This window comes from Oreochromis aureus, linkage group 13 (genome assembly GCF_013358895.1).
Source record: "Oreochromis aureus strain Israel breed Guangdong linkage group 13, ZZ_aureus, whole genome shotgun sequence".
Classification (NCBI taxonomy): domain Eukaryota; kingdom Metazoa; phylum Chordata; class Actinopteri; order Cichliformes; family Cichlidae; genus Oreochromis; species Oreochromis aureus.
This window is the reverse complement of record NC_052954.1, coordinates 7,835,600-7,858,619: the sequence shown is the minus strand read 5'-3', so window position 1 is coordinate 7,858,619 and position 23,020 is coordinate 7,835,600. Positions and strand designations below refer to the sequence as shown.

Here is a 23,020-nt window from a genome sequence, read left to right as displayed (position 1 = left end):
ATCTGAGGCCTCATAGTAAAAGATGAGATCTGGTGTTTATATGTGCAGATGAATGTATCTATTCAAGGAATGCAGTAGTTGTGAAATTGTAGTGGATACTGATACAGATTTTTAAAATACCCATTTTGACCAAAGTCGATACCAGTGTTTTATTTCTTTCTTTTTAAAAAACATTTATTCCCTGCATGGAGCAGGGGAAAAAAAGTCTGAACGGTCTTTTAAAAAGTAAAAATTCAACCATAAAATGTACAACTTCAATTCCAAAAAAGTTCTGATGCTCTGTAAAATGCACTATGAGAGTTGCAAATCATAAACCCAGTTTATTCAGAAGGAAACCTAAAAAACACATGAAATCTTTAAGCAGACAAAATCTAGCAATTTAAGAAAAAAAAAATGATTTGATGGCACTAACAAAAAAACCCCCCAAAAAGTTAGGGCCCTTCCCTGACCAGTTGCTCTAAAACCTGTAGATATCGTTCAGCACTGATGGTGCAAGCTGTCAGTTCCTTAGGCATTAATAGGCATGTCCACACCAACAATGTAGGCTTATAAAGTGAGTGCTGATAACAAACTAGATGGTCCCTCTTCTTTTTAGCCTAGAGCAGCGGTCCCCAACCCTCGGGCCATGGACCGGTACTGGTCCATGAGTCGTTTGGTACCGGGCCGTGAGTGTTGAGGTTCAGGTGTGAAATTGATGGTTTTCAGGGTTTTTATTCGCTTTTATCATTAATATTTATTGTTTTTATCGTTACCTCAGTTTCCCTGTGTCTTTTTCCGTGTGTTATGAATAAATTTTATTTATTTTTTTTTTGGTACCGGTACTGGTTTTATTTTGTTGCATTTATCCGCGACACCTTAACCCCAAGTTGCTCTCCGATGCATCCATCAGAGTGTGAATGTAGTTAGAAAGCACTCAGTATAGAGAAAGTGCTTGTGAGAATGGGAATGATTGGGTGAATGTGGCATGTTGTATACAGCGCTTTGAGTACTCCGGGAGAGTAGAAAAGCGCTATATAAGAATCAGTCCATTTACTTTTTTAGCCTCGTGTTGGCCCCGTCCCCAATTTTTCAGGTGTATTTCCATCAATTTCAAAATAACCTCATTTTTTTGTTAAAATGATACATTGTCTCAGTTTAAACATTTGATAAGTCTTCTATGTTCTACCTTCACAATTCATTGCATTCAGCTTTTATTTACATTTTTTTTTACCAGAGTCTCAACTTTTTGGGGGTACTGGGGTTATATTGAACACCATCCAAGACAAAATGATGGGACACACAAACCCTAAGTGGTACCTAACAGTCCTCTCAGTGGTTGTACCTTGAGCCAAACTCGGATTCAGTTATTCTCTCTACTATTTAACAGTGCTTCTCAGAAGAAAGCTTGGGGTGTAAGGTTAGAGGAGATAATCATTTATTCAACATTTTCATAATTACAGACATGAAACAACAGGAATTTTTGACTAAAACAAGGGAGGTCTTCCCATTTTTAAATTACACTTCTATGCCAGGATGAAACTACAACGCCGTAAATCAGCCCAGCTAATGTTTCTCAAGTAGAGAATATTTCATAAATAACACAAACTCGCGTCTTTCATGATAAACAGCCCCCGGCATCTGTTTGTCCTTGATTCTGTCAAAGGTCTCTTATCTGTGGTTACTTACATATGAGTGGAACTCATAACTGATCACTGTGGATCGATTGCCACCACTCCTTCTCTCAACAACTTTTTTTTTTTTCTTTCTTTCATGCAGGGAGCAGCAGCTGTGATGGTGACTAATAAAGAATAAAGAACCTCTGATGAAGATTACATTATCTCAGGATTCATAATTAATGTCCAAATATGACTATAAAACCTTCGTGCTGCAAACTAAAGTCATATTAGCTCTTACAGAAAGGTTTGCGTTCCTCAGCATATTCCTCCTCCTCTCCTGTGTTAAATACAAACTATGCATTTAACTGAGCTTCAGTTTGCTTTGGATTTCCCTTTAATAAAACCCTAGTTAAAGAAAATGGTTTTGAAAGTTGTCTCTTTAATTCATTATTTCCTGGTGTGTTATTAGCAAGGTTAATGATCTAATTGCATAATGTATTTTTCATCATGGTCAGGAAGGTGCCCTCCTCGTTTTTACCTTTTTCACCTTCCCTCTTTTTGCTTTAATCATCCTCTGTGTTACAGTTGATTCTATTGAGTGCAGGCATCATAGAAACAAATGCAGTCTTTCATGAGCTTGTATGAAGCTCCCCGAGCTACTACCATCAAGGTTATTGGATTTTTTTTTTTCTGTTCATTTTTGTTTTGAAGTTGCTCCGGAGCAACAAAGGTGCGAGAACAGATCCACGCTCCCTGTTGCAGAGTAGTAAGCGATACAGCGTTTCTCTGAATGTTATCAGTTGTGATGGAAAGGCAAAGACACGCTCACGGATGATTAGATGGTGTTTCTGGACTGAGATGAGCTATATGGAGCGGCTCTGGTTCTGGAGGCTGAAATCATATTCATTTTCTCCTTATATAGCGTGAGGTGACTGATGGAGCACTTTCACAGCTTGGGCTAAGATGAAAACAAGCAAAGAAAACGGCGTTAGAAAATGCCTGCTTCAAGCTTAGATGCATAAAAGCATAAGAGTCAGGGTGCATTTGCCAAAAACATCCATTAGCAGAGTTTAGAGTTATATTAGGTCCACCGCTAACAGGTGGTGGAAGCTGGGTTATGCTGTTTAACTGTGACGTTAAACTGAAAAGTCTGCATGTTAAAGTGCTTCTATAATGCTGCTTCTTATTTCCTGTCATATATGCAGTTAGCTCCATAAGTATTTGGACAGTGACGCATTTTTGGTATTTTGCCTCTGTACGTATCAACAGTGAATTTGAGATCAAATAATTAGGACGTGATTGACGTGCAGGCTTTCAGCTGTAACTCCAGGGATTTAACAAAAGTGCTACATTAACTGTTTAGAGAATTACAGCCATTTTTGTACACGCAAACCCTTCATCCTGCTACTTCTATCAGCAGCCACATCATCAAAAAACACTAGTGATAAACTAAGACTGGCAGCCATATGTGCTCATGCCATAGCGTTTCATCCAGTCTTTGACAGATCATGACCTGTTTTCCCTCCTCCAGACTCTTCTCGCTATTGTGGTACAAGTTTTTCTTGGTTTCATCTGCTCAAATAATATTTTTTTTCCAGACTTTTAGATTAATCTAGCCTTTCTTTTCACGGGTAGCTTCTCTTTCATTGGCAGTACTTTCTTTCTTTTTTGAAATGTATCAGATTTCTATGTCATTGATAGGTTTCGTTCTTTCAGCCTTCACTTTCTCAGAGTTTACTGAGCAGCTACATTTACCTGCTTAATTTGTCTGGAAATGACGATGCCGGAGGCCTCACCTTCCCGTGAAACAGGCATCCTGTCTGAAAATTCGTGACTTTGTATGAAAATGGCTCCAATTCTTTATCAGTTCATGCAAAACAGGCGTTGAATTAAAATCCACTGTGATAGTGTACAAAGGCAAATTTGCAAAACATGTGCAAGCAGTACAAAATCAAACTTTGCCAAATCAAACATGTGGCACTGTCTGCTGTGGGGACTTCCTTGTGACAAGGGGGCAGCTGATATGATCAAAGTATAAGCACTACAGAATATAAAGTGAGATTTTTGCAGAAAAACCTAATGAAATTATTGATGTTGATTTTTCTAGTCACTTTTAATCTCATTAATAAAAGTATGACTTTCCATGAGAGATGGAAAACTATCCCAAACTTTTGCATGGTAGTATATATGACCACACACACCCACACACTCTCAGTTTCTCTGTCACCTGACATGGGCTTTATGCCAACATCAACACCTCCACAGGAGCCAATCCCCCCATCGAGGACCCCTGTGGAGCCTGCTCAGCATATTATCCTTGTGTTTCAGGAGCTTACAGCCCCCATAGGAGGAATAGATGTTGTCATTCTCCCATTACCTCCATAGTAATTCCATTCACTAACAGTGTAGACTGCAGCGTTGGGCCGTTGTCTTTTGTGCAGCATCCAGTGAAAACTGAGTGCAGTAGATAGAGGCAGCATGCTGTTTGCTGCAGATACTTTAAAAAAAGAAATCCAGCCTCATTCACCATCATCTTGCTTGTTTCTCTGGAGTACCACTTGTACCACTTGTGATGTGACACAAATTGAAAATACAACCAGCAGTCTTCTATCGATTTTAAGATAATTTTCACAAGCGTCATCATAGAGTAGATGAAGGTAATTGAAGCCTTTCTTGTTTCGTGTGGATGTACCATGAAGAGTTCCCTTGTTTGTTTAATGAATGGATGCCCTCTGTCCTTTAATCATCTGCTTCAACACCCGCTGAGGGAGCTGTGTAGAAATCAAACACTTGAAGAGTGCATAGAAAAGTGCAGGACACTCACTGTGAGTAGTATGAAAGTCCTTTCATTGAAATCACATTAGAATAGTTGGTTACACAGAATTTGATTACATTTCACAAGTAAATAAAAAGCTCCCTGATGAATGTTAAGGTGGATATTTATACTATAGCCATTTATTGACTGAACTGCAGGCACTTTACCTTAGCCAGCGTAGTGGTGGCCCTCTATATGTTGTGATTTAAAGCCTCAGTGACTTATATAGCTTCTACAATTCTTTTCTCTCAGCCTTGTGCATGAAGGGATGGTTACAGGAATGTCCACAATAATTAGCCCCTCAGCATAGAGCAAGGCCTGTAGTCCTACCCCTTTATCTAAAGAGCAGCTCCTTTCACCAGGCTGGATAAAAGGAGGAGGAGGGGGGACTTTTGTTTCGTTTCCCATTACCCAGTGACTCATACTTCGAGGAAGTGCTGTGATACTGGGTACATAGATCGATGGTTACCAAAAAACAAACTTAAAAAGAAAAACAGTGGAGGTGGATGATTTTGATTGTGTCATGGTGAACTGCGTAAAATCATTTCTTAAGATGCTGAATGAACATTTGTTAGGTTTCATTTGTGAATAGCATCTGACACATCACGTCAGCAGCATGTCTCAGTGTTGTGTGAAGGTTGGCCTCCTTTTATTGGAGGCAGATTCAGGGTTTACTCAAGTCTTCGGTGAAAGCATGAACCCTGTGAGGAGAAGTTCACAGTTGATTTAATCTTTTCATACCCCTTCATATTTGTGTGGATGCCCTCAAAGGGCTTCCACACTATTGAGTTCCTGTTTCTCTTTATTCTTTATCTTTCTACTTTATTCTTCTAGTTGCTCCGTATTTCGCCGATTAACTACTGCTTCAGTTTTCAGCCGATTTTCTCCGTTCAAACTCTAAACTGTTCTGCTCTTTCTGCTAACGACTGCTATGACTTTTGGTGTTTATTACTGTTATACTTTTAAAATATTACACTTTTTTCCTTTAATTTGTCCCATTGAAATGAATGGAAAACTTCCACAATTCTGCTAAAACTTGCTTGTTTTTGAAACTTAACTACTTTGTCATACTTTCACCTAGAAACTCCATTCAAACTTTAAAATGTTCTCAGACTATTGGGCTATTCCTGTCTGATTCAGCTTTTTCAGATCTTCTACCGTTTTAATCTTATACCTCTTTAAGTTTTCAGTTGCAAAATTGTGATTTTCAGAAAATACATGCGTTGTTATGGTTGCTATGCAATTAACTCAGAGTGTACACTCGTCTATTCTGAATTTTCTCTTCATGTCTGAACAACTTCTTGCTACTCGCTCAATTTCCACTCAACTTACACAAATTATACATCAAAAGCGTAGGTATTTTTGCTGGCTTTCAGAAAATGTCACTATCATTGTTGTGGGACTTATAGATTTTTGCAAATCTCCTCAGAGTAACATAAAGTCTCAAAACTCTCCATAGAAACTCAATGGAGAGTTTCTTCAAAATCAGCTGGAATTCTCTAATGAGAGGCATTTTCAAATCGTCATATCTCCTTAACGAAACAAAGTTGAGACATGACGCTTGTGCCAATATATCTTCAGACATCGCTGATGCTCACAATTCAAGAATTTTTCCTCACCTATTACCGTTTGGCCATGAATTACACTTGTTTGAGGGTAGGAAATTTTTCCTCGCTCAGATTTCTTCAGATTTCAAACTCTGGAAATGAGGCACTTTTTCTCTCGTCATATCTTTTTGATTGATTTCAACAGAGACCTGAAAATTTCCATGACTGTTCACCAAAGCCTGCTGTTTCTTACGGTGAAAGAATGATTTTGATGCTCCATATAGATTTAGAGTTACAAAACGTTGTTTGAGGTCAAGTCAGGGCAGTTTTGCTTCGCCTCTACTCAGTTACAGTGTATTACAAGTCATATAGCTTTAATAATTTATATTTTATCTCTGAATTATGAAGACCTGGAGATTTCCCCATCTCTTCTGAACAAAGCGATTGTCAGAATGAGCGTTCTAGCCCCTACGGTTAGGAAATTATGGCCATTTGTTCGAGGGGAATCCTGAATGTGAGAAATACACTAAAGAAAACTCAGAGCTCTCTCTGTGTCTGTGTGTGTAAGTGCTGATTAGAGCAGGTGCAGCTAATTTAGCTGACCTAGATATACCAAGCCCAGACTCTTAACAGCCACTGTTCCCTTTGCGCTCTGTGTGTGTGTGTGTGTGTATCAGTATTTCTCCCATGTTAAAGTATTACTCCTCCATAATAGTATTTCTCCTAAATCAAAGTACTTCTACTACATCTTAGTACTTCTGCTCAATCATAGTAATTCTGGGAAATCATAGTATTTATCCCAAATCATAGTATTTATGCAAAATTACAGTATTTCTGCTAAAAAGCAGAAATAGTACCTTTTAGCAGAAATTTCTGTCAAAAGATATTATTTATGTTAAAACATACTATTTCTGCTAAATCATAGTATTTGTGCCAAATCATAGTATTTGTACCCAATCATAGTATTTCTGCCATGTCATTGTATTTGCGCCAAATCATGGTATTTTTTGCCAAATCATGGTATTTGTGCCAAATCATGTTATTTCTGCCCAATTAAAATTTCTGTTATGTTATAGTATTACTACTAAGTCGTAGAATTTCTGTTATGTTATAGTATATCTGCTGATTATAGTATATGTGCCAAATCATAGTATTTATAGCAAATCATAGTATTTGTGCCCAAACATAGTATTTCTTGCCAAATTGTAGTGTTTGTGCAAAAACATACTATGTCTGCAAAATCACAGTATATCTGTTATGTTATAGTATTACTACTAAGGCATAGTATTTCTACCAAATCAAAGTATTCCTTCAAAATCATAGTATTACTGCAATTTCATAGTATTTGAGTGAAATCGTAGTATCTGTGCAAAAACATACTATGTCTGCTAAATCACAGTATATCTGTTATGTTAAAGTATTAGTACTAAGTCACAGTATTTCTGCCAATTCGTAGTATTTATGAAATCATGGTACTTGTGCCAAATAATAGTATTTTTGCAAATCATAGTATTCGAACCAAAACATAGTAGTATTTTGTGCGAAGTCATAGTATTTCACTCAAATCTCAGTAGTTGTGCTTAAACGCAGTATTATTGCCAAATCATAGTATTTGTACTGAAACATAGTATTTCTGCCAATAAGAGTATTTCTACTAAATCATAGTACTTGTGCCAATTCATAGTATTTCTGCCACATTGTGCTAGTTGTGCAAAAACATAGACTGTCTGCAAAATCATAGTATATCTATTATGTTATAGTATTACTACTAAGTCGTAGACTCTCTATTTTGTTAAATTATATCTGCTGAATACAGTATATGTGCCAAATCATAGTATTTGTGCTAAAACATAGTATTTCTGCCAAATTGTAGTATTTGTGCAAAAACATAGAATGTCTGCAAAATCACAGTATATCTGTTATGTTGTAGTATTACTACTAAGGCATAGTATTTCTACCAAATCATAGTATTCCTTCAAAATCATAGTATTACTGCAGTTTCATAGTATTTGTGCAAAAACATACTATGTCTGCAAAATCACAGTGTATCTGCTATGTTATAGTATTACTACTAAGGCATAGTATTTCTACCAAATCATAGTATTCCTTCAAAATCATAGTATTACTGCAATTTCACAGTATTTGAGCGAAATCGTAGTATTTGTACTAAATCATGGTACTTGTGTCAAATCATAGTATTTTTTGCAAATCATATTATTTGAACCAAAACATTGTATTTGTCTGAAGTCATAGTTTTCTTCTAAATCATAGTATTTCACCCAAATCTCAGTAGTTGTGCTAAAACCCAGTATTATTGCCAAATTGTAATATTTGTACTGAAACATAGTATTTCTGCCAATATGAGTATTTGTACTAAATCATAGTACTTGTGCCAAATCATAGTATTTCTGCCATATTGTGCTAGTTGTGCAAAAACATATACTATGATTTTGCAGAGAGTCTATCTATTATGTTATAGTATTACTACTAAGTCGTAGACTTTCTGTTTTGTTATAGTATATCTGCTGAATATAGTATATGTGCCAAATCATAGTATTTGTGCTGAAACATAGTATACTGCCACATTATAGTATTTGTGTAAAACCAGAATGTCTGCAAAATCATCATATATCTGTGATGTTATAGTATTACTACTAAGGCATAGTATTTCTGCAAAATCATAGTATTTTGCAGAAACATAGTACTTCTGGTAAATCATAGTATTTCTACTAAATAATAGTATTTCTGCCAGATCATATTATTTGTTTCAAATCATAGCATTCGAACCATAGTATTTGTGCCAAAATATTGTATTTGTACAAAGTCATAATATTTCTTCTAAATCATAGTATTTCAATCAAATCTCAGGAGTTGTGCTAAAAGCAGTATTATTGCCAAATCATTGTATTTGTACCCAAACATATCAGTTCAACTTATTTAACTCTTCTCAAGAGCCCAACATCTCTTCTTCACCCGTTTCAGCAGAATTGTGAGTTTTTTCACCCTTTTCAGCACAAATCCCAGATTTTTCAGGTGTTTTCAACAGAAATCTCTTTTTAGCAGACATTCTGCTGATTCACCTGTTTTCAGTGCAACGTTCTACTTCTTTACCTCTTTTCAGTAGAAATTCTGCTGATTCACCTATTTTAAGCAGAATTTTCAGCCTTTCACCTCTTATCAATACAAATCTCAGTATCTTCTGCTCATTTCAGAGGAAACCTTTTCGCCTCTCCTCTTTTCAGTACAAATTTGAACTTCTGTACCCCTTTGAAGCAGAATCTTCGCCTTTTCACCTCTTTTCAGCAAAAGTTTCTGTTTTTTCACTTGTTTTCAGCATAATTTTTCAGTTTCTTTACTGCCATACAATTTTGCAGCAGACAGCTTCAGCGTTAAGGCATCCACACAGCATTTTCGCAGGAAATGCAAATTTTTCTAGTTAATGACTGATGTTAAATTGGAAAAAAGCCCAAGTTTACTAGTGTGGAGCCATATCACAAGGTAAATTTACCAGCCACTTTGTTAGATACATGTACGGAGCTGCTTGTTAAGACAAATATCTAATCAGCCAATCACATGGGAGCAACTTGGTGTATTTAGGCATGTAGACATGATGAAGTTTAAACCAAGCATCAGAATAGGCGAGAAAGATGGCATAGCTGTTGATGCTGGGCTGACTGAGTATTTCAGAAACTCCTGATCTGTTGACTTTTCAGTGACAAAAAGAGAAAATATCCAGTGAACGGCAGTTCTCTTGGGAAAACTGCCTTATTGATGTCAAAGGTCAGAAAAAAATGTCTGATAGGAAGGCAATCGTAACTCATACAACCATTTGTTACAACCAAAGAATGCAGAAGAGCATCTTGCACAACATGTTGAACCTTGAAGCAGATGCGTTACAGCAGCAGAAGACCACACCATGTGCCATGCCGGTCAGCTAAGAACAGGAAACTGGAGCTACAGTTCTCAAAATCTGACATGAGAAGGTTGGAAAAATGTTGACTGGTCTGATGAGTCTCGATTTCTGCTCTGACATGCAGATGGTCAGAATTTGGCATAAATAGCATGAAAGGATGGATCCATCCTGCCTTATGCCAGCTGTGCAGACTAGCGGTGGTGGTGTCACTGTGTGGGGGGTATTTTCTTGGCACATTTTGGGCCCCTTAGTACCAACCGAGTAGCAATAATACTAGTATTAACATACTGAACATGTCCATCTCTTTATGAGAACAGTGTACCTCTCCTCTGATGGCTGATTCCAGCAGAACAGCGTGCCATGTCACAAATCTTAGATCATCTTAAACTGTTTTCTTGAACATGACAGTGAGTTCAGTGTACTCTAATGGCCACTGTAGTCAGCAGATCTCAGTCTAATAGAGCACCTTTGGAAGGTGATATAGGAATCATGGATGTGCTGATGGATTCATAACTTGATGGACTTTTATTTGTAGAGCAAATCCAAACGCAGAGTTACAAAGTGCTTCAGAGTTTGATTAAAAGCCACGCGTTAAAAATAACTTTACATTTTCAAATCAACCATACAGTCATACTGACATATACACATGCAAATGGTTCCAAACTATGATGTGCTTTGGTCATCAGCTAATCACCTTAAAGTTAATTTAACTCCCAACATTCACAGTTTGGTTTGTATTCTTTATTTTAAGTCGACCTTAAGACAAGCAGTTGTGGCGTTCAACCTGCATACTATTATTAAGAAGATATGAGCTATATGAAGTAAACAGAGATAAACATGCCAATTAAAACTACAAAGCAAAACAAACTCATAATGAACTTTAATTAACCAGTTTTTACCCAACAAACAACAACTGGAGCACAGCCAAAACATCTGGTTGGAGCTGTTAGATCTTTTGACTCAAGGAGTGCCAGAGCACAGACATGCTGTGTATTCAGATGCTTCAATTCTGGCTAAACATTATTGATGAATCATTAGTTTGAAAGGGCGAGTCTCTCCTGGAAGCCACTCATTGTGTTGCCACGTGAATGTGTGTGGAGGAAAAAGTTTGAGAATCAAAGAAGAGACCTCGAAAGAAAAGTTCAAGCACAACTTACTTTGTCACCTCTGCAGGCCTGGACCATGAGTCCGTGAAGCAGGTGTGAATATTGGAACGTCACTTTGGTAAAGGCACAAAAATTGCCAGACATCCCCCTCACTTCTGATGTCACAAACCTTAGTACGGGGAGGGGATTTCCAAACCTGTTTATCCATCTGCTAGTATATGCTATACTGGCACAGGACCCAGAGGAGAAGCTGAATCATCGCTCTCGCTGGGAGAAAGACCTGGTGAATCTATGAAAACACAGCGCTAGATTTAATTTTTATTTCATTTTCTTTATCCTTTTTAATATTGCACAGAGCTACATTCATGCTACAGTGCCTCTGTGTTTTGGCCCTGAGGTGCAGTCGGAGCCGTGCCATATGAGGGGATTAGCCATGTACAGAGGGAGCGTATCAAACTGTCTCCCAGACAAACTACAGAAAACACACCCTTGTCTTTGAAATCACCTGGCATGGCGGGGGTCTGCCTTCTCATTCAGCACTCAGAGGCTGGTTAGCAATGGGTCTGCCTGGAGGAGCCCAGTCTGTCTTTTTTTTTTCTCCCATTATTGCTCTTTGTCTACACGGAGAGGGTGCTGAGTGACTTATAAGGAGAAGCTGCATGAGTTGGCATCACGCCTGCTGTGCCCTAATCTGCTTGGGGCACTGTTACACATGCACACACACACACATGCACAGAGCAGAGGTAAGTCTTAATCAGTAACACAGATGACCAGAAGGCAGGGGTGGAGGTCCATCAGTGACCGTCTTCATCCGCCCACATTACCACAGCTGGAGTCTGCACATGCAGGCTTAACCTTGAACAGGAAACCTGGCAGTGTACAAAGTTTAGAAAAGTGCGTATATCTCTTTTGTTCTGTGGTTTTGGTATTTTGGCTACATATTTTGTTTTTTGTACATATTTTTATGAATCTTTATGTTTATTTACTTTTTTATTTTTTAAAAATAATTTTATATATATGTTACATTTACATTTTCGTGCAGTTTTTTATATCTGTTATTGTATTTTGGTATCTTTACCTGTCTCATAAATTCAGGGCTACATCCTTTCTATAGACAAAGAGCTTATCTTGGAGCCTTCAGCTTCTTCTTTAGTACTTTCAAAGGTGGATGTAGGAAGTAAGAGTAATATGTGATGATAATCTGTGATACATGAAATAATCTTATAATAATAGTAATAATGGATCTGTTCTTGTCAAGAAAATGCTTGTGCAAAGGTTTCATTGTGCTTGTCATTATCCTTATTAGCACCACAGCTCTGCCTCGCAGTGACAGTTTAGTTGCAGTTTCGAGGCTCATTTGTGTATGAGCATAAAGACTTTCCTCGCAGTGAGCTGTGATCTCAACTACTGAGCTGATGCATGCTATAGTTACAGCTGGATAATTTTTCTCTTTCGTAAAGTGTTTAAACAGACTCCTTCATTATTAATTGTTTTACATATTTTATCTTTTATGAACGTCAACAAAAATTAAAATACACTGTAATTAGTACTTTTAACAATTTGATAAATGCCTTTTATTATATTTTTAACATCAGCATGCTAAAGGACGTTTTGAGAAGAGACTGCTAATTTATATGCTAAAATATGTTTTTCTGCTTGGTCAAGATGATGAAAACACTTTATTATCCTCTAATAGATTTTTTTTAAATGCTTGGTGATCGTAGTACCCAAAATGAGCTGCATCAGGTACTTCCCTGTGTATCTGGAGAGGATCAGAAGTCCCAGGTATACTGGTATTGGGGGTTGCAGCTGTAGGGATGACTCTGTCTGAAACCTCCAGCTGACTGTTTCCTCTCAGCTGTAAAAGGTTGATGATTTACAAAACAGACACCACGTCGTTTAAATAGTTGTTCCTAGTTTCCATTCATCCATTTAGTTTACTCTGGTCTTAATCAAGATCTTAAGAAGAGATATTGTTAGAACCTAGAAAGAGGAGGAGCAATTCAGACTTTAAGTTTGGAATATGCATTGCTGGACAGAAGAAAGTGGCACACCTATTCATCTTCAAAACAGGTTTGACTGACAGGTTAAAAGTTGACAAGACAAGATGCTGAAACGTTACACACACACACACACACACACACACACACACGATGATAACATTCAAAAGGAAGAAATTAGTTCCAGTGTTATTGTGTGTGTGTGTGTGTGTGTGTGTGTGTGTGAAAGAGATCTTGAGAGAAGCTGAGCTTTATTCAAAGTGATTTGAAACACACTGCAGCAATAAGGGCAAACTAGTGCACAGTTATGTTTACGTGAGCGTTATTTTATATGCATTTGTACAGTTCGATAACTGTGAGAGTACATTGATAGCATTTAGCTCTAGTAACAAGCATTTGTACCAGTGAGCATGAAAAAGTAGGGGAAAGAACTAGTATGTAAGCACTGACTGGTACTGTACTGTGTGTGTGTGTGTGTGTGTGTCTGTGTGTGTTTTTATGCTCAAGTGTATGAATAAACGAGTCAGTTTTAAACAGTATCAATTTAAACAGTAGAAGAGTAGCACTATATTTATATATATATTTATAAAGAATTACAAACAACAATATTTGAATTCAATTCAATTAAATTTTATTGATATAGCAGCAAATCACACCACCAGTCACTTCAAGGCTGTATGTATTATTGTAAGGTAGACCCTATAATAATACATACAGAGAACCCAACAATCATATGACCCCCGTATGTATTATTGTAAGGTAGACCCTATAATAATACATACAGAGAACCCTACAATCATATGACCCCCTATGAGCAAGCACGTTGGCGACAGTGGGGAGGAAAAACTCCCTTTTAATAGGAAGAAACCTCCAGCAGAACCAGGCTCAGGGAGGGGCGGCCATCTGCTGCGACCGGTTGGGGTGCGAGAAGGAAGACAGTTGTTGTAGGTCTGACTGAAGGACTGATGTGATGGTAAGTTGACTACTGCTCCGCAGATTAATCAAGGGAATTTAAGCCAAATTGTGCCTAATTTTAAGACCATATTCATTGGTTGTTTTTGTTGTTATTATTTTGGGCTTTTTTTAAAAAAAAGAATTGCTAGCTTCCCTAGAGTTTTGGCAACCCCAACAATCAGATGATTGCTGAGAAAGCACAAGGTTTCATACCCCTGTGCTATTCATGTCAGTGCAGGGTGGTCTCCTAGAGAGGCCAGGGTTGAAAAAAGGGATGCTTCAGAACCTCCAAAGGTGTTATGCGCTGATTTGCATCCAAGGCCAACATCTGTTTGATTAGCCTGACAAATAATGGTTGGCCATTTTCAGGTCCTCGCCTTACCTTCAGTAGTTGTTCGAGGTCATCGAGACACTTAAGTTTTATATATCGAGTTTCCTGGGATTGATAATTTGTCTCGTATTGAAATTGTTCTTTGGTCTTAAATGTCCAGCGCTGTTCGTAGTAGTTATCTTCGATGAAATAGTAATGAGTGTACAAGCCAGACTCTAGAAGATGATCTGGTAGCTGACCCTGAGTTTCAATTATGAATTTCAAAACATCATAATCGTCTCTCCCAGGATAGAGAGGCACCCCTGTAGCAAGCTCCACAGCTACCAGCCCCAGAGCCCACATGTCAATTGCTTCATCATATGGAATGCCAAGCATAACCTTGGGTGCACAATAACCAACCGTCCCCACACGGTAACCAGGAATCAGTGCAGAAGCAGGACATGCAAGGCCAAAGTCTATAAGTTTGACTTTGATGGGAGACTCATGGCGATTCACAACCATTATGTTGGCAGGTTTGAGGTCAGCATGCACTATTCCCACAGAACCCAGGTGGAACAGAGCATTTGCGATCTGATGCAAAATTGGCCTGAGTTCTCTTATTGGGAGACCCTGGTTATTCCAGCCCCTATGTAGTCCCACAGGCTTTGATCGAGGAGTTCAAAATTTAAACAAATACGCGCTCCATCGAGGAAATAGCCGTTCCATTCAACAATGTTGCACCTGTCTGGATCAAGCGTCGCAGCTGCTCCAGGATGAAAATTTCATGTTTTGCCTGTTGCAGAATTTCAGGGTCGCTCTTGTTGACTTTAATAGCCACAATTTGGTTGTTTTTGTATTGCGACACCTGGTTACAACACCGAAGCCTCCTTCTCCAAGGAAAGACTCTACCATGTGGTGATCTCCCAAAATGGTCCCTTCAGATATTTCAAGATCCTCTTCAGAGGAAGATGGGTTGGCTGAGGTGTTGACGTGTCCTTTTTGAGGAAATTCAACTGAGTTTTGGAAACTGCAGTTGAATTTTTGCGATCCTTGACTTTTCCAGCTTGAAGGCTGCTGAGAGACCACAAGGTTTTCTCCCCCTGTGCTATTCATGTCAGTGCAGGGGGCACTCCTTGAGAGGCCAGTGTTGAAAAAGGGATGCTTCAGAACCTCCAAGGGTGTTATGCGCTGATTTGCATCCAAGGCCAACATCTGTTTGATTAGCCTGACAAATAATTGTTGGCCATTTTCAGGTCCTCGCCTTACCTTCAGTAGTTGTTCGAGGTCATCGAGACGCTTAAGTTTTATATATCGAGTTTCCTTGGATTGATAATTTGTCTCGTATTGAAATTGTTCTTTGGTCTTAAATGTCCAGCGCTGTTCGTAGTAGTTATCTTCGATGAAATAACAATCAGTGTACAAGCCAGACTCTAGAAGATGATCTGGTAGCTGACCCTGAGTTTCAATTATGAATTTCAAAACATCATAATCGTCTTCCCCAGGATAGAGAGGCACCCCTGTAGCAAGCTCCACAGCTACCAGCCCCAGAGCCCACATGTCAATTGCTTCATCATATGGAATGCCAAGCATAACTTGGTGCACAATAACCAACCGTCCCCACACGGTCACCAGGAATCAGTGCAGAAGCGGGACATGCGAGGCCAAAGTCTATAAGTTTGACTTTGATGGGAGACTCATGGCGATTCACAACCATTATGTTGGCAGGTTTGAGGTCAGCATGCACTATTCCCACAGAACCCAGGTGGAACAGAGCATTTGCGATCTGATGCAAAATTGGCCTGAGTTCTCTTATTGAGAGACCCTGGTTATTCCAGCCCCCTATGTAGTCCCACAGGCTTTGATCGAGGAGTTCAAAATTTAAACAAATACGCTCTCCATCGAGGAAATAGCCGTTCCATTCAACAATGTTGCACCTGTCTGGATCCAAGCGTCGCAGCTGCTCCAGGATGAAAATTTCATGTTTTGCCTGTTGTAGAATTTCAGGGTCGCTCTTGTTGACTTTAATAGCCACAGTCTGATTGTTTTTTGTATTGCGACACCTGGTTACAACACCGAAGCCTCCTTCTCCAAGGAAAGCCTCTACCACGTGGTGATCTCCCAAAATGGTCCCTTCAGATATTTCAAGATCATCTTCAGAGGAAGATGGGTTGGCTGAGCTGTTGACGTGTCCTTTTTGAGGATATTCAACTGAGTTTTGGAAACTGCAGTTGAATTTTTGCGATCCATGACTTTCCCAGCTTGAAGGCTGCTGAGAAAGCACAAGGTTTTCTCCCCCTGTGCTATTCATGTCAGTGCAGGGGCACTCCTTGAGAGGCCAGTGTTGAAAAAGGATGCTTCAGAACCTCCAAGGGTGTTATGCGCTGATTTGCATCCAAGGCCAACATCTGTTTGATTAGCCTGACAAATAATTGTTGGCCATTTTCAGGTCCTCGCCTTACCTTCAGTAGTTGTTCGAGGTCATCGAGACGCTTAAGTTTTATATATCGAGTTTCCTTGGATTGATAATCTGTCTCGTATTGAAATTGTTCTTTGGTCTTAAATGTCCAGCGCTGTTCGTTGTTGTTATCTTCGATGAAATAGCAATCAGTGTACAAGCCAGACTCTAGAAGATGATCTGGTAGCTGACCCTGGGTTTCAATTATGAATTTCAAAACATCATAATCGTCTTCCCCAGGATAGAGAGGCACCCCTGTAGCAAGCTCCACAGCTACCAGCCCCAGAGACCACATGTCAATTGCTTCATCATATGGAGTGCCAAGCATAATCTCAGGTGCACAATAACCAATTGCCCCACAGTACCACCAGTAATCACTGCAGAAGTGTTACATGCGATGCCAAAGTCTATAAGTTTGACTTTGACAGGAGACTCATGGCGATTCACAACCATTATGTTGGCAGGTTTGAGGTCAGCATGCACTATTCCCACAGAACCCAGGTGGAACAGAGCATTTGCAATCTGATGCAAAATTGGCCTGAGTTCTCTTATTGGGAGACCCTGGTTATTCCAGCCCCCTATGTAGTCCCACAGGCTTTGATCGAGGAGTTCAAAATTTAAGCAAATACGCTCTCCATCGAGGAAATAGCCGTTCCATTCAACAATGTTGCACCTGTCTGGATCCAAGCGTCGCAGCTGCTCCAGGATGAAAATTTCCTGTTTTGCCTGTTGTAGAATTTCAGGGTCGGTCTTGTTGACTTTAATAGCCACAGTCTGGTTGTTTTTTGTATTGCGACACCTGGTTACAACACCGAAGCCTCCTTCTCCAAGGAAAGCCTCTACCACGTGGTGATCTCCCAAAATGGTCCCTTCAGATATTTTACGCTCATCTGAGCCGAAGGATGGGTTGGCTGACATGGTGTAATGTGTCTGCTTGTTTTCTGAATTGGTTTAGAAACAAAACTGAACTTGTTTTGGTTTCTGTCAGAAAATGCTCTCAAAACCTCTCGAAAGGGTTTTAGTCGCTGTCAGGTCAATGTCAAGCCATAAAGTATAATAGGTGAGCGCTCCTATTTATGGGTTTTGGGATCAAAGCAAAGTTGCCACGTCAGGAAGGATCAAAGCAAAGTTACCGCATCACAAGGGATCGAGGCGTTCGAATGGTTGTTTGTGTAATGTTGTTCACACTAAGAATTTTAAAAGGAAACTGACAGTTACAAAACTTTTTGTTCGTTTATTTGTATTTGGGGGGTTTTGTTGTTTTCTGCATACCATGTCAAGCTTTTCTGTATAAAGTAATGAAGAATCTTGGATTTTAATATTGTAGTTCGTGGATTTCGGATTTGGTGCTTAAAACTTCGTGAAACTGTAACCGTATTTCATTCACCATAAATAACTATCTGATTTTGAATAGTTTTCTTATCAGATAGAGAAGTCTAAAACCAACATTTCTCTGCCTGGGCTGGCTTGTACCTCTGCACGTTAGTCTGTTTCAATGTGTGACACCCCTCCTCACCCCTCCTCGAACAGTCGGCGGTGAGTGCACTAACGTGTCCGGAGGTGGCCGTTTTAATCAGTGTTTGCTGGAAAACGAAAAGTACAAGGAGTCTGCAAGAAGGATTTGTACGTTTTCACAATGGGGGAGTTTGCGTAAGTCCTAGTAAATAATTTTCTCGAGTGTGTACGTTACACATGCTAATTTTTAAAATTGTTTTTATTATTTTGCTAGCTAGCATACTCGCGGGATAAATGATTGAAATGCACTCAGTGTGATGCAATACGGTGCCGCTATTATAACAGTTAATTATTGCATGGTAATTTATGGAATATGCTGTGAATTTAACTAAGATTACACAGCAGTAGCAGTAATGCGAGTTACTTCCCCAAAGTGAAAGCTTTAAACCAGGGGTGTCGAACTCCAGGCCTCAAGGGCCGGTGTCCTGCAGGTTTTAGAGCTCACCCTGGGCCAACACACCTGAATCAAATTATTAGTTCATTACCAGGCCTCTGGAGAACATCAAGACATGTTTAGGAGGTCATTTAGCCATTTAAATCAGCTGTGTTGGATCAAGGATACATCTAAAACCTGCAGGACACTGGCCCTCGAGGCCTGGAGTTCGACACCTGTGCTTTAAACGTTAGCCCGATGCTTAACTAGCCAACTTAAGGCTTTCTGATTGAAGGCTAAAAGCGGCGTTGTCACCCAGTAAATAGAATATTGATTATATTTTTGTGTATTGCTGCAGCTTTTTCAAGTATGAACTTGGTGCTTTTGGCAACCTTAGGGGGAAATAATGGTAATATGACTGATCCATATGGACACAAAGAATATACACTTTTTGTGCTACCGAAGTTCCCTCGCTTTCATTCAAAATCTGTTTATCATTAAACAACTTAAACATAATTGCCTCAAACTCACATTAAGGCCTGTGGGGCACTATCAGCCACTGAGACAGTAGACAAATGACTATTTCATACTTTAAGAATACACAAGCATGCAGCCTTAAAGTCTAAAGTGTTGAATTGAACTGAGTATGTCATCTGTTCAAAGCCTCTCCCAGTCAGTGCTGTTCTCTGTGCCTGTCTTACTGTACATGATGTTATTAGCACAAACACTTTAAAGGTGATCATTTAGGACTTCAACAACACAGACTGCAATGTAGTTAAGTGTCTTACAGTTAGTTTTGAATGAATCAACTTAAAAAACAACACAAGCTAAGATCTGTCTCCTCCTATTTTTTGTCACATAAGAACGAAGCATCAAGATCTGATGAGAAGACTTATTAATTTGGCCTTTCACATGGTCTTACTGAGGTGATGCGAAGTGAAATATGCATCCTTTTTTTGTGCTGGACAAGTTTGAAAATGGACATTGAACGTGCTTACAAAGTGCTTGAATTTGACCCTGAAAAAGGTGTATGAACCCACGTGTAGTAAAAACCTCTCATAGCAAGTTAATCATATTACATTGATTTAATGCTTTAAGCACAGAATTTAGTCACACAGTCAGGACAGCATCTGAGTTACCTTCATCGGTAAACATGTTTATGCAGTAACACTGTGGGTAAGTCCTCTGGTTCAAATCAATTCCAGTACATTTGGAGATGTAAGTCTTAACCTTTCACATGCATCGGGAAGGAAAATACAACCAACATTTAAATATCTTAATTAGATTTATTTTAAGTGTCGTAATGAGCTGCTGAATGTGAAAGTTAGTAACTGTTGATTTTACTGGCCAACAGTTACTCAGTGTTAGCTAATTACTCTTTACTCTGAGTTGTTGAAACAAATCTTGGCTGTTGTCTGTTGTTGGTTAATCTGATTCCTGAGCGCTTGTGTTTGTGCTCAGCCAAAGACGTTGGTTTTTTTGTTTTTTTAAATGATGAAGCAGCTCTGCTCTCTATAGTATTTATTTGTTGGAGGGAATGCGTTTTGATCATCCTCATGTTCATTTCCAACATGATATTCTTATTCTTGGACTCTAGTAGAGTAGTTTTGCATGATTAACAGTTCAAAAAAATGCTTCTTTATCTTACACCGAGTCCCTCTTTTTCTCCTCTGCCTGAAAAACAGGGGTTTTGGCTTTTTTGCCTTTAAGCTAACTTTACTCATATTGGTTGATATTAAAAAGACTTGCTATTAATGATCAAGGCTTTTTTAATATCATGGATTGGGTGTTCTTTTTATTCATGCTGTTTCTGGGGTCTATGATGGATAATTTGGAATTAAAATTGCATAAATTAAGCTCTGATTACAAATATTAGTCTCACACGTTGCATTAATTTAATTCAAAAATGAGTCAGGTAGGTAGAAATACACCAGAATAATGAAATTAATCTTGTATTTATCGTCTAATCTTGATCACATGTTCAGCGCTCATAAAAAATATACTTGGAAAACAAAAATATTTGTGCTTATTATATTGTTTATTTATTACAGAGGAAAAAACATGACACTCTTCCTCACCACTTCCATCCAACCATGTCCCTCAGGACTCATTTTAAGCTGCGTACAGAAGGATTCAATCAGTCTGCAGAACACACATGCGTCTGCTCCAGTGGCAATGAATGAAAACATCTGGCTGTGTTATTATGCATACTGAAATAGGAAAATAAAATAAGATGAATGAGTTCAGCGCTCTGAGCTGGATGTCTTTCTGAAATACAACTCTCCTGCCTCTGGTCTTCATGTGAAATGTCTTTACTTGCTCAAATTTGATCTTGTAAAAGTCGATCATAAAACTTATGGAAGCGTGTCTAATTTTATTGTGATCTAGATCAAACTCATTTTAGATATTTGTTTCTATGTGCTGCGTGTGTTATTTGTTATTCAGATGTGAAGTTTAAAAAAGTTTAGCTAAGTCTTCATTTAACAAATGTTATTTCTGGGGTTTTGTTTTGCTTGCTAATCGTCGATACTGTGACGGTGTGTCACTGTACAGATCCTCCAGGGAAAATGTTTTTGTTTTTTCACATTTTGACTGTTGTGATTCATTATTTCTACTTTTCCATCTTTCACATGTTTCATTATCCAACACACACATTATTCTCTCCCACTGTGCTCCTACTTTTTAATTCTTTGAAAAAAAACATTTAATCTCCACACTACTGCCAAAGTGCACTGATACATTGTGAAGTGCACAGAGAGTCTGGATTTCCATTTCTCATACAGTACCGAGCAAAAGTCTTGAACCACCCCCTAATTTTTTCATATTTTGCCAGGTCAGTCTGTGTTAACGGTGTTATTAACTGCATTCTTCAACTAAAGAAGTGGGAACAAATTATATGGGGTTTTGTTTTTTTGCAATAGGCTGCAAGTAAATGTGTAAAGATACAATTTAAAATTGGTTCTTTGTGAAGTTTTCTGGTCCTTTCCGTGACTTAGGTGTCTGTTTATGTTTGAATGTTTCAGAGATTAGTGTGAAGTGTCTTAACAGACAAAAATTGGTCAAATACAAGCCCTGGATTAAAAATCAGAATCACTTTAAAAAGCCTGGAGAGCTATTCCTTAATACCACTTTAAAGATTATAGGGAAGTCTGGATCCCTGGAAGCGAATAAAGAAATGAGGGATGGCTCAAGACTTATGCACAGTGCTCTACATGTCATGTTCCCTGTTTTATAGCTCAGCTCAAACTGACACGTTCTCACTAACTGCTTCTCATTTTCTCCACAGTAAACTTTGACCACTTCCAGATACTGCGGGCCATCGGGAAAGGGAGCTTTGGAAAGGTAATGTGGCCTCCATTTTTCATGCGACGTGTATATTCTTTGCCCTTAATTATCCACCACAGTCGTCATCTCTAAAGAATCAGAGCAAGCTAAACTAAATGTGCTGGGATTAGGGCTGTGCGATATGACCAAAATCTCATATCCCGATATTAAGACATCTATCGTCCGATAACGATATAAATCACAAAAATGTAACATTTTCTGTAAATTCTGTGAATGTCGGGCAGCTCGACTTGCGTGAAGTGTTTCCAGCTGGGTGTACCTGGAGTCGAGTGTTTTAACTGATGCATGAAACGATACATTTTTAGACATAAGTTGTAACAGCTGTCGTTTTCTTTGTGAGTATTTATTACACGGCGTGCTGCGGGGAAAAGCCTGTTCTAACGTTTGAGTCTAAGGTTTATTTTTTAGCACCTGACGGCTCTTTTTTGTTACTCATCCGTAAATACTCTGCATCTTTCACGTGATTCAGTTTATTTTGAAAAGTCTCAACAGGATCTTGAGCTTTATTGTGAAAGGTTTATGTGGAAAATAAACAAGCGGACACGAGGTGGTTTTACCGTCGTTGTTGCTAACGACAATGCTTAAAAACAAGCGCTTGTCCGTCTGTAGTGTGGTTATATTAAATATAAGAGAAAGAGAGAACTTTAGGAAATTAATATAGCCACTACAGTGACCATCAAAATAATGAAAAAATATTGCCGTAAACAGTTTATTTTGCGACACCACGAAACAAACGATAGCGTAAAATGAAACGATAGACGTTTTTCTATCGTCATCCGATATATATCGTTATATCGAACAGCCCTAGCTGGGATTACACTTTAGTTCTTGTATGCTGCTTAACAGAGCCGTCCTTTTTTTTCTCATTTAATAACAGTTATAAATGCAGCTTATGTAATTATTTCTATAAAGTCAGTTAGAGGAGAGCCAATTTATATTCCATCTCACTCAATCTATTGGGAATTTTGACCTGACGTCTCAATTTAATTACAGAGCAGCACAATTCTGCGGCTCTATTTGTCATCGTGCTCAACGGTTGGGCTGAATAAAGGCAGGAGGAGAACTTAGCGTGTGTATGTGTGTGTGTGTGTG

At 38.7% G+C, this 23,020-nt stretch overlaps 1 protein-coding gene across 3 annotated transcripts in view; it reads left to right on the top strand.

Annotated features, from left to right (window-relative positions):
* Positions 1–23,020, top strand: part of LOC116318609 (serine/threonine-protein kinase 32C) — a 102,359-nt gene that overhangs the window by 21,215 nt on the left and 58,124 nt on the right. For 2 of the 3 annotated variants that reach the window (XM_039621397.1, XM_039621398.1), the window contains exon 2: positions 21,870–21,925. In XM_039621397.1, the coding sequence (XP_039477331.1) occupies positions 21,870–21,925 (56 nt within the window). Of the gene's footprint in view, positions 1–18,193; positions 18,346–21,869; positions 21,926–23,020 lie in introns of those variants that run through there. The other variant, XM_039621399.1, reaches the window with a different exon arrangement.